This window comes from Hibiscus syriacus, unplaced genomic scaffold (assembly GCF_006381635.1).
Source record: "Hibiscus syriacus cultivar Baekdansim isolate YM2019G1 unplaced genomic scaffold, ASM638163v2 tig00109980_pilon, whole genome shotgun sequence".
In the NCBI taxonomy this organism is placed as follows: domain Eukaryota; kingdom Viridiplantae; phylum Streptophyta; class Magnoliopsida; order Malvales; family Malvaceae; genus Hibiscus; species Hibiscus syriacus.
In genome coordinates this window covers 1,086,777-1,098,814 of record NW_024062547.1, presented here as the reverse complement: position 1 = coordinate 1,098,814, position 12,038 = coordinate 1,086,777, and the positions used below count along the sequence as shown (strand labels likewise).

At 36.7% G+C, this 12,038-nt stretch overlaps 1 protein-coding gene across 1 annotated transcript; it reads right to left on the bottom strand.

Annotated features, from left to right (window-relative positions):
- Positions 1 to 1,807: 1,807 nt before the first annotated feature.
- Positions 1,808 to 11,634, bottom strand: LOC120211720 (serine/threonine-protein kinase CTR1-like). The gene is made up of 16 exons (XM_039210208.1): positions 10,782 to 11,634; positions 9,470 to 9,771; positions 9,234 to 9,378; positions 8,914 to 9,017; positions 8,366 to 8,574; positions 6,033 to 6,449; positions 5,871 to 5,911; positions 4,811 to 4,879; positions 4,599 to 4,699; positions 4,378 to 4,462; positions 4,160 to 4,258; positions 3,402 to 3,470; positions 3,174 to 3,305; positions 2,600 to 2,694; positions 2,311 to 2,517; positions 1,808 to 2,020 (listed from the first exon to the last, which is right to left on the bottom strand). The coding sequence occupies exons 1-15, from the start codon at positions 11,391 to 11,393 to the stop codon at positions 2,409 to 2,411; spliced, it is 2,589 nt and encodes an 862-aa protein (XP_039066139.1). The 5' UTR covers positions 11,394 to 11,634; the 3' UTR covers positions 1,808 to 2,020; positions 2,311 to 2,408.
- Positions 11,635 to 12,038: the final 404 nt, after the last annotated feature.

The following is a 12,038-nucleotide window of genomic DNA, read 5'->3' as shown; positions in this document are numbered from 1 at the left end:
TTGACCAATATCAAAGTCCGGATATTGACCAAGACCAAATTTCGAATACTGACTAGTACTCACAATTTTTCTGTTGGCTCATCATCGTCTAACTGGTCAATACGAAACCGGAATTTGGTGCTGAAAGTTGATTGGGATTTGGATTAGAGAAAGGTTGTGGGTTTTGAGAAAAACTTAGTTGATTACTACCCGCTACTGACCCAACAATACTACTTCTAGGTTCAACAACATACAATGTAACATCATCTTGTGAAACACTAATGTAAGCAATGAATCGTTCAACATCTTCATTGTCGGTTAACAAATAAACTTTACCATTTCTCTGATAAGATAGCCTAAATCCACTTAGGGGCTCTAAATTCAATTTATTTGAAACACGTAGCATTAGAGTTTCATAAGTTAACTTTTGTAAAGACAATTTTAGTGAAGATTCATGGGTAAAGGCATATATTGTAAAACACCATGAACATTATCCCATGACCCTCCAAAACACAAATCTATCCAAACATGATCAACATTAGATGATTTCATGGTTGTAAATTAATTTACTAAACAGACGAGCTGCGAAACTAAAACCTGTTGCCGGATTGGGAAGGATGTCGTTGGATATAGGAACGGATGTCGCCGGAGAGAGTGATAGATGGAGATGGAATGAGTTGCGATTTAGGGATTTAGTTTATGATTTCAGTGTTATATACCCAAAATTTAAGTGTTGTGATTTACAGATTCTCGTTGCGATTTACGGATTATCGTTGCGATTTACAGATTCTCGTTGCGATTTACGGATTATCGTTGCGATTTACGGATACGCGTTGCGATTTACGGATTATCGTTGCGATTTACGGATACGCGTTGCGATTTACGGATACGCATTGCGATTTACGGATACGCGTTGCGATTTACGGATACACGTTGCAGTTTACGGATACGCGTTGCGATTTACGGATACGCGTTGCGATATACGGATACGCATTGCGATTTACCCATACGCGTTGCGATTTACGGATACACGTTGCGATTTACGGATACGCGTTGCGATTTATGTGTTCGCGTTGCGATTTTCATATTCGCGTTGCGATTATGGAAAATCGCAATGCGAATTTGTACTATCGCATCGCGATTTTCAAGAATCGCGTTGCGATTTTGGAAACTGATTTGCGATTCTGGGGATCGCGTTGCGATTTTTATTTCGCGTTGCGATTTTGTTGGTCATTTTGGCAAATCCAAAAAAAATTGGTTAAAATCGTATATTATAACTTTTTTTTGGTCACTGAGGCGATTCTCTCTTTATTATATACATTGTACTAAGGTTGGTACTGCCAACTGTAGGTGGATAACAACTATGCCAGTGCAGTTGAGGACCCTTCCTATCAGCTTAAGTCTTGGGTTCCATCGGGTAAGGTACCGGCCCATCTTCCTTCTCTTCAACGCTGCCGTTTGGCTTGCTCTCCTTAACGCTATCGCTTTCTTTAATAACTTCAAAACTTCTGTTAACTTTGACTCCCCTTTTCTCCTCCGTAGAATTCCCAATCCCTTCTCTCGACGAACCCTAATTTTCACCCCTTTCCCCTCAAGTCCCATCTAGCATCATAACATTTGGATTCAAAAATTGTTAGTATGATATGAAAAGTGTAGATGGAGATTTTAGATTTAACCAAATCAGATCCATTCTTTATGTTTCCTTTCTCCTTTGTTTCTTTATTGCTTCTCTAACCCTTGATTTCACCATGTTCATTGAATAACTCCGGCCATCGTTGGCAGTCTTACCGAAATTCTATCATGATTACCCCCGTTAAAAAGCGCTGGGTTCTCAAATAAGTTTCTTCTCATTGATCTAATTCCAGTTAAATCTTTACATGCAACAATTATGAGAGAGAGATATACTACAACTTTTTCCACTAATTACATTTGAAAATACAAAATCCACAGAAACCCCTTTAGTCTTTACACTTCAGTTCATATTAAAAATCCGAGGTCCTAGTCGGCTATATATGCGAACAGACGTGCATGACACACAGTTCTGCAAAGAATCGGTCGATTGAATGAATGTATCAGTGAACAAAACAATGGAGTTAAACGATATAATTCTTGTAAACAATGAAAGAGAACATGTATATGCAATCAGGCAGAAACATGTCCGTCTGCATACCGAGGACAGACACGAAACACCCTCAAGCTTTTCTGATTGCAATACAACTTAAAATGATAAAACATAAAGTAAATTCTTGATCCAACTATAAAAAAAAAATCCTAAAGCGGACCACATGTTATGTTGCTAATTCTGAAACTCGAGTGTTTAGAAGAGCGTACCTTTAGTAATTTAGCATGTACCTTTGCAATGCATTTAATGTCAAAAAGAATACTGTATTATGTGCATGAAGGAGGCTTTGATGGAGTTGCACGACCATTCAGGCAAGCAATGGCACATCGGGACACCCTGGTTGGGGGGTGGAAGGCTTAATCAGTGATTTCAATCGTTCCATGATGTTGGAAAATGAAGGACGCTTCCAAGGCTCGCTGCATTTTAATCAACAATTAGTATGGATAACTGTAAAATTTGCTTAACAGGATCCGTATACGAAAAGAATGTAAGACTTACTTGGCCCAGCATTCTTCAATTATGGCAGCCACTTGAGGATTCAAATCACGAGGAATATCAAGCCTTTTGCCCTTGAAACCAACAGCTGCTACAACCTACGAGCCAGATTTACATCGAGCTGTGCTTGTTAGGAATCTAGCTCCTCGCATAACAATTACACAAATTTATACAATAGTCTGAGTGGCAGAAAACCTCAGTTTTAAAGGTATTGAACGTACAAATTTATACGTACGTTAATCCACAAAGTGCAAAGTATATGTATTTAATACCATGTAGATAAATTTGAACTTTATGTCAATATTAGATGTCTACATTTAGCGTATTCAGATAGTTCATCGTTCAATTGTCATTCGAGCATGCGATCCATAGTCAGGTTGTACAACGCTGTTCATGGTGCTTAAAAACTTGGTTTTTCTCTAAGAAATCTTGCCATCTTATAATTATTCTGACAAACTAGGTACCGATAAAGTGCTATCTTTAGGGAAAACCAAACATTTCCTTTTAACAAAGATTTCAAGATGCTACTAGCCAAAAGCTCGTAAAAACTAAATGATTGGGTCAAGATACTACGAACCTGTGCTGGATTTAAATTGCCCCATGGTTGTTGCAACGTTGCAAGTTCCCACAAAATTACACCAAAACTGTATACATCAGACTTCTCGTTTGATGGCTCATCACGAAGAACTTCAGGAGCCATCCACTCAGGCTAGTATAAAAGGTACACAGTATTTAGTATCGCAGCATAAACATTGATTGTTGAAAAGAAATACACCAGACTTCATTAAGAATTTGTAAAACTTACAGTTCCAGCTGCCGACTTGGATGAAAGAAATGTGTTTGCCTTCAAACGAGAAAGCCCAAAATCACAAACCTGAATGTATATGCCAGGCAATGTGAGGTAACAGATACAAGAACTTTGAAACTGCATAACTATTTTGTACAAGTTACAACAGGGCAAATAAACTTGAATTCCATAAATTAGAAACCGTATCAACATGGACTTCAACAGAACATAGAAAAACGACATCATAACTATGCTAATTAAAATCACCATAAAAATGCAACAGCAAGCAGGAGTGTAGGAAAACGTGTAACACAACTACTCTTCCTTAGTCAGAGCCCAAGAGATTCCCTCTTGACTAAAATTTCTGAAGCATGCAGTATCAACCCGCAGACATCAGACATGCCCAAAACTGAAAACGTTCTTTAAAAAAATTAAAACGGTACTGGATATAGGTTACAAACAAGGCAGCAAATTACATTATAATAAACAAAGTTGGCACCATCTATGCATGGTGCCAGATATGATCTTGGAACACTAGTTGATAAACTGTTATCAACTGTTAACCATGGCTGCATTTACCATTTGTAAATTGTAACAGCATAACAATGGTTAAGAACTACCTAGATTCCACTATCCGCAAAAGTTGATCACTTAGCATTTCATCCATGAAAAAGAAATCCGTAAACAAAAATGGCAAAATATTGATGTTTATTATCACTAGACCATTACGTGAAAACATTATACAACTCACAGCAGCAAAACATTCAGGGTCTTACCTTCACAGTATATTTTTTATCAACTAAAAGATTGGGAGACTTCAAATCTCTATGAACAATAGGAGGATTGTGTCTATGAAGATAATTCATTCCCTTTGCCTGTGTGTATAAAAAGGCGGGGTGATTTAGACCAATCCAATAAACAAAATATAAGGATTATATCATTAGATGTTGGGGAAAGAAAAAGCAAAAAGAAAGTAAATCCTTTAAATACCCACCACATCACAAGCCATACTCAATCGCCGCCTCTCATCCAACACCTCCCTCACACCAGGCTTATGCAAAAGCCTAAACAAGCTACCTCTGCAAGATTAACAATTCAACCTCTGACATTAGTTCAATCCTATGAAGAAGACATGAACTTTTCCCTTGTTTCTAATTTTTCAAATACGAGGGTATTAAAAAATGAAACAAGGAGATTAAAGCAGTAACAACAAACCTTGATAAGTATTCTGTCACTATGGACAAGTTTGGTGGCTGAGTAACTGCTCCCATAAAAAGAACAATGTTTGGATGACGTAGACGTTTCATTATTGCCACCTAACAAAAAGTTTGGGTGAAATTATAAATCATATCAAGAACGTGAGCTTATAATTAATGTTTCCTTAATCTCATGAACAAAGTATGCTCCAATTGTCACCCAATTCATACCTCCCTCAAAAATTCTTTGAATCGTTCAGCATACAAGTCTTGTTCCATGAGAATTTTCACAGCAACATCCTGTAATTAAAAATAATGTTTACTTGGATTTACAGGAATTGTAAACTACAAAACCAAATATCACATTTCATGCAAGTGAAGACAATTGCAAATTAGACTAGATGAAATACATCCGGGAGTCCAAAACCGATGAATGCTTGAAAGTAGAAATATCACAGAAAATGGACCAAATTCCAAAATAAAATAGGATAAACCCAGTTAAATCATACAACAAAAGGGTAGCAAACAGGTGACTAAAAGACGTTCACCAAAATAGATGATTGAAACTATGGGCCTAATGGAAGATTCTTTGCTAAGCAAATTAGAAATTGACTCAACAAATACCCTGTACTATAACCGCACACGAATCCAGGTGTATTGCCAAATTAACCTTATTGAACCTTTTCCATTTATCGATATAGCTAAAAGAGAACGAGCATGTCAGAAATAGAAAGGTTGGCTTAGAAGGGTCTATAGAATAAAAGGAGTCTGGTACTACAACATGCAAAAACAGTATCAAGATTAATAATTTGGATTTGAGAGTTTAGTTTCAATGGTCAATTGATGTGAGCTGAAGTGAACAACAGTGAGAAAGAGTTTCTAAAATTCAAGCCCATTTCGATTTGAATCTTAAGAAATTATAGTGTAGGAATTGATCCAAAGATAAGAAAAAAGATAACGTAGATTTTGCACCTAAAGTGGACTGCATGGAACACCATATTATAGAAAATCTAAAATTCACCAATTTATAGAAAACTAAAATTCCTTAACTACCCCTAACTACTAAATCAATGCTCACAATTATAGCACATGTTACTGAATATATCAACTTCCATTTATCAAATATAAATGCCTAATGTTGCATTTTCTCAATAAGACAACAAGAATTTTGAAATACAAGAAAGCAGATGTTAACCATGAAGCATGGACAACATGGCACAGCAGATATCAAATATAAAACTTCTATAACATTTAACTTTAACAGCAAGACAATAATTAAAAAGATACTTACTGAGCCATTCCATTCAGCACGATGGACAGTTCCAAAAGAACCTGAAAAGAACAATGTATAAACCTAAGTACACTTGTATAACCGCAACTTCATGGATTATGAGCACAATAGAGGGTCTCTATACTGTAAAAATCTTCACAAAAAAGGAGGACCAGGGAATACCAGCACCAATTCTCTCTCTTAAAACAATATCACTCCACGGAATATCCAAATCATCAACTTCAAGGGCAAGTTCCCTACTTGGTTTGCTGGGTACAAGCTCACTGCCCTCAGTAAACCTTGAATCCTTAGCCACACACCCCATCGGTTCAGACAAGACAACTGCTGGGACATCCTTATGTCCTACCAGAGAGATGTGCTTTGAAGGATCTTTAATAATGTTCTTTGAGTGTACTATAGGCTGAGAATACTGGGAATCTCTATCGTGAGAAGTTGGCCGAGCAATGTTAGGTTGGGGCAACAGTGAAATACCATCTATATTACTTGAAATCTGCACAAGCTTATTTCTCTCTGTGTCAATCTTATCGTGTTTATTGGGATAAAGAGAGAATCCAAAATTTTCTTCATTTGTAGTAGCACCTGAAATGGAAAACTATAGCTTAATTAGACACCGGATGAATACGGAATCAAAAGTTGAACCACAATTTTACATAGTTATGGATGAATCACTAGAAAAGGTATCATATTTTAAGTCACAAACATAGTTCATATAAAACACTATATTTCTTCATAAAACACAGTCCGGTGTTCATTAACAAAATTTTAATGTATTTGCAGATATAGAAATGCAGCCTCAAAGAGGTTATAAAAGTGCAACCAACAAGAAGGAGCAATTGAAAATATGTATTTATTAATGCTTGTTCAGATAAAAACTGCGACACTTTTTGGGTTTTCCCCCCGTAATTCAAAGCAATATTTAAGACAAAGCTTGAATCAGGCTCCAGTAGAAAATTCTCAACAGAAGGCCTTGTCTAAATCTCAATAGAAGATTCATAAGAAACGGTTAAAATAGAAGACAAATACCGTCAGTGAAAATGCCAAAAAAAACCTACAAAAACTTGAAACAGTGCAGTCAAACTTTAACGTACAGCATACCAGTGAAGGCACTTCACCAAATATGAAAAATCTTTCTGCATTCCCTAGCAGATGATCAAACAAAACTAGATACTTTCAGGCCAAATGGAAGGCTAAAGTCTATAATCTCAAAGGAAATAAAGGGCATTCATTAAAGCGCTTCATGTAGATGGTAACTGAAACTTTACCTGGTGAAGCAACATGCAAATGCAAGATCAAGTGATATTTATTATATGACAGCTATTACAGATTATGCAATCATCAGTTACTTATTTTTTGGAACTAATTGACTAACAATTATGGATTTTATTATGCAAGTATTCCTTTGAAAGCTTAGGTAGTTGCCTTAGATAGGTGACTACCGTCTTGTATAAATACCTTGTAACTTATGAGTTCTATACATAAAGAGTGAATTGTTCTTTCTCCCTATTTTATTTTTGTAGCCTAGAATTACAATTTAGGGACCAAAATTTGTTTTTTCACTCAAACCCTGGAAAACAAAATCTTGGTACTTACACCCTTAACCCAGTTATTTCTTCTCCCCGCCACCCTTAGGAGACCCTCAGCCACATTTCCAGGAAAACCCAAGAGTCTGACCACCTCTCTCTCTCTACATGTAAGCCTCATGTGCCATCAGAAGATTTGGCGCCTTTGTCCACGCGGCGCGTGACGCAAACCCCCGTGGAGGTGGTTTCTCCTATCATCATCTTCCTTGGGCTTTTTCCACCCCCACCCCCTACTGATTGGGGCTAGTTAGATGCTTTGCTTAAAGCTTTTCTTTTTTAAGTCCTTTTTTCTTGGATTATTTTTTCTGCCTTATTATTTTATATTTGAAGGAGAAATAAGGAAATGGCAGAGAACAAAAAAATAATTAGCCTCAACAACCCCTCTGCAAATCAGCCTCGTAAAGCTTGATGGGAACAACTATCTTACATTGTGGAAATCACATTTGTTGTTCATCAAGGCCAAATGATTGCCAGGGGTATATTACTGGACATTTAAAAAGGCCCAAAGAGAACGTTCCTACTTATGATCAGTAGGACTCAGAAAATTCCCTCATGATGTCATGGCTCAACAATGCAATTGAATCACACATTTACAGGACATATTTGTTGCTTGATACTAGAGTAAAAATATGGAAGGCAGCTGCCCTTACATACTCACATGTAGGGACATTTGTTGCTTTATACCACTTATGCAAATCATAAGTTACTGGTTGTTTAAGATTAATTTACCAACAATTAGGAATTTTATTCTATAATTATTTTTGACAGACTGGCTAGTTGCATAGGATAGATGACTACGTTCTTGTAATTTCTGAGTTTTATACAGAAAGAATGATTAATTCTTTCTCCCTATTTTGTTTCTCTGGTTATTAACAAGTGATTCAGAGTTTAAATAGATGATAACTGAAACTTTACCTGCTGGAGCAACATCAAATACAAGATTAAGTGATTCACAGTCCGAAAAGTACTGTTTGGCCAATGACCCGAAATCAATGGCAGGTATAGCTGGTTTGAGACATGGAAAACGCAATGGGGACGGAATTGATATTGAAGATGGACCATTGATCAAGGAATCAGGCTCGCATAGGTAACCTGGGTTCCCAATTAAATCAACAAGATACTCCCTGAAATCACAAAGGCAGGCTTGGTGAAATTTTTCTCTCATACAGCAAATATTTTACCAAGATAGTTATAAACTAACTTTTTCACAAATCATAGATCAAAATGAAGAAAGAGACACAATCGGCAATGCAGAGACATCATGCAAGTGAGGTAAAAAAAAATTAGTTTCCATGTGAAAACAATTAAAATTTGCTAGGTTTGTTTTGTCAGCAAAATATTGCCATTCAAACACAAATTATACCAAAAGAGGATCAGAATTTTTAAAGAATAAAAAATATTAAAAGGGTTATAAATAAAAAAAAGTTAAGGCAAAAAAAATACCACAGTGATGGTTAAGCTACCTGTCAAGTCCAAAGCGAACAAGGCAGGAGGAAGCATCATCTCTTTTACAATATTTGCAGCCCTTCGCAATTCGACATGGTAGATCGATAGTGTCTGCTAGCACCTGCACAAATTATAGTTGAACCATGAATGAATCCTCACCGCTTAAAGGGGAACACATTTTATAAAAGGAACCTGCTCCTACTTAGATGTAGTAAAGTTGTATAATCTTTGGCAAAAGAAAAAGTCAAGTCATACCATATTAACTATAACTAAAGCCAAAAATACCAATATAACCTCTCAGGTGAAATAAAACACCATAAAATGTCAAGACCCTTACTTTGAATAGTAAAGCTCGATGTCTGCAAAGGCCAACAGATAGGCTTCCTATAGGAAGCACAACTGAACCTAAGCAATCTTTTAAATCGTCACTGCACTGCCTCCAAAAGGAAACAAAGTCATCTTCTCCAGTAGTGGTTGAACCCCTTGGGAAAGAAATAAAACAATTCATCACCAATGTGAAACAAAATTGCATGAATGTCGAAAATTTGTGCATTCATGGTATACAAGACTCACCCCATGCGAGTGCATACAAGCTTCGCTAACTGATCGACTACTTCTTTTGTGGTTATGCACCTACAAGAAATGTTGTGGACTCTATTTTGGAGTTCCTTTAAGCCAGGATCACTTCTTCGGTCAACTAATATCACTTCTAGTGGCAAATCGACATTTGGATCAACAGATCTTAGAGATTCAATTGATGGAATTCGACCGTGTTCATGCAATTCAGTGCACACAATCCAGACATATGAATTCAATCCATGCATTGAATAGAACCCATCAGGAACTTTGTTGAAGTATGATAAGCAGCCATTAACCTGATGCATGTAACAGTATACTTGAATATCCAAATTATTATCAGCGCAATCCTGAAACTTCACTAACTTCCCTAATCTGTGCGCGTGTATTTCAAATGCCAGGCAACTTATATACTCTTAATTAACCCACGTTGACAACAAATAACATAGGATACAAAATAGATACACTCAGAAAATATCATAGCGATCATCATTAGCAATATAATTTGCATAAACCCTTTTCACACGCACCCATTATTTAGTAGACATCTTTACTGGCGTCTATCTAAGACAGCACTTTTCTCATTTCAACATTTTAACCTCTAAACATTATTATTTTTCTAAATAGCGTACCTGAAATCTACTATCAAAACAAACATTTTTTACTATCTAATTGGTGAATGGAATCCCCATCTTATTTAAACAAAAGAGAAAAGGAAATAAAAGTGAGTAACCATTTCACATGCATTTTTATTTGTAAATGATTCTTGTCAAGGCAAGTATAGTTCTTTAGTATACATGTGCCCCATTAATACTACATCCATCTACGCAGGCTCACCAGAGTAATAATAGTTCAACCACAATTTATGTGGCACTAACATTGACGCTGCTACATTTTGATCACGGAATTAAGCAACTACTTCCACCTTATAATATTCATTTTCTTAATTGCAAATAACAATTATTTTCAAAAATGGCAACTGATCATCTTATCCCCCGAAGTCCAAATTGGACTAAGCCTGAACAATTGGAAAACTAATGATAGCTCCAACCAACTTTTCACATCCTATCGGACCTATCCTATGCATAATTCGGGATCACAACTCAAGCTCAGAATTCACGCCTATTATCCAGGTTATCTCATGGAAAATCTTTAAAATATCTAAAATGAACTACATTCACTGTAACACTTATTATATTCAGCTATTCATATTTCTTTTCAATCTCCTGGTGTTGATGAACATTGGTTCATTAAAACAAGCTCATAGTGCGAAGAAACATAAAGCAAATAAATTCTCAAGGAAACTTACCCAGAACCGATGCGAAACTGTCTCCGCAGAGCTAGAACTAGCCGACCGAATTGCAGAATCATCCGGAATCGGATCCAAAAAATTCAGATCATCAGAACAGGTAGCTTCAGAAGAAAGCCTCAAAGCCAACGCCAACTGCAACTGATAACTCTCCTCCGTTTGCTGCGCCCAGCTTTTCCCCGACGACGAACCCCCAACTTTCGTTCCAAATTCCCCATGCCTAAAGCTCCCATCGTAGCCGTACACGAATGAATCAATTTCGTTCGCCGCCGTCGTAGAAAGCGTAGGCACATAATAATCTCCAGATAACGAGCTCGCACCGAAACTACTCCCGCTCGAGTGCCGTTGATGCCCGATTGACGACCCATAAGTATTCCCTCCTCCACCGATTCGACTCGCTAGCTGCATGTTCTGGCCTTGGTTCTGACTCTGATTCTGATCCCAATCCAATAAACCTCTCTCTGATTTCACTTTGCTGATTCTACTAGTCGTAGCTTCGCTGGAAAGCGAATCGTAAAACGGCGGTGGGCCTCCTGATAGAGACACGGAATACTGATCGTCAGGATGCTGACTAAGGAGCGAGTAGTTGGATCTGCGACTGGGCATTTCCATTGATAAAAAAATCAAACAAAACCGTCAATAATCAAACCTCGTGAAACTCTAAAAACCGCCATTTTTGAAGCTTTTTCAACCTCTCTTTCTCTTCCTTCAGAAACAAAACAAAACAAAGACGATCCCAGCCTTTTTCTTCTCTTCGCAAAACCAGATTCCTCTAATTCTAAAACTTAACGCCGATTGGATGATTTTCTCTTCGCCAAATATATATAAAACAAAGGTTTCCCGTTTGGTTTTTGTCAGCCTGGCTCGATGCCTAGTGGTTTATGCCGTCTGCTACATTCTTTTACATAGAAACTTCACGTTACTCTTCCGCGCGTGTCACCAATTCTCTTTAATTAATTCTCCATTAATAATTATAGTGCATGAATCTGGACGAGGTCAATAAATTCATCACCATATTCAAACGTCAAGGTCAATAAACTCAATGTTTGCCCCTCTTCTTAATTGTATTTTTTTAATTTAAACTTTAAATTTTCAATTTTTAAAAATAAATCCTTTGTAAATGATTTTTTTTGTTAATACGGTATGACAATTTTAAGGCTACATTTTAAAAAATAAATAAATATTGAGGACTCTCTTGTTATTATGTCCTTTTTCACTATTGATATATAACCTTGTCTTATCTTTAAATAAAACAAC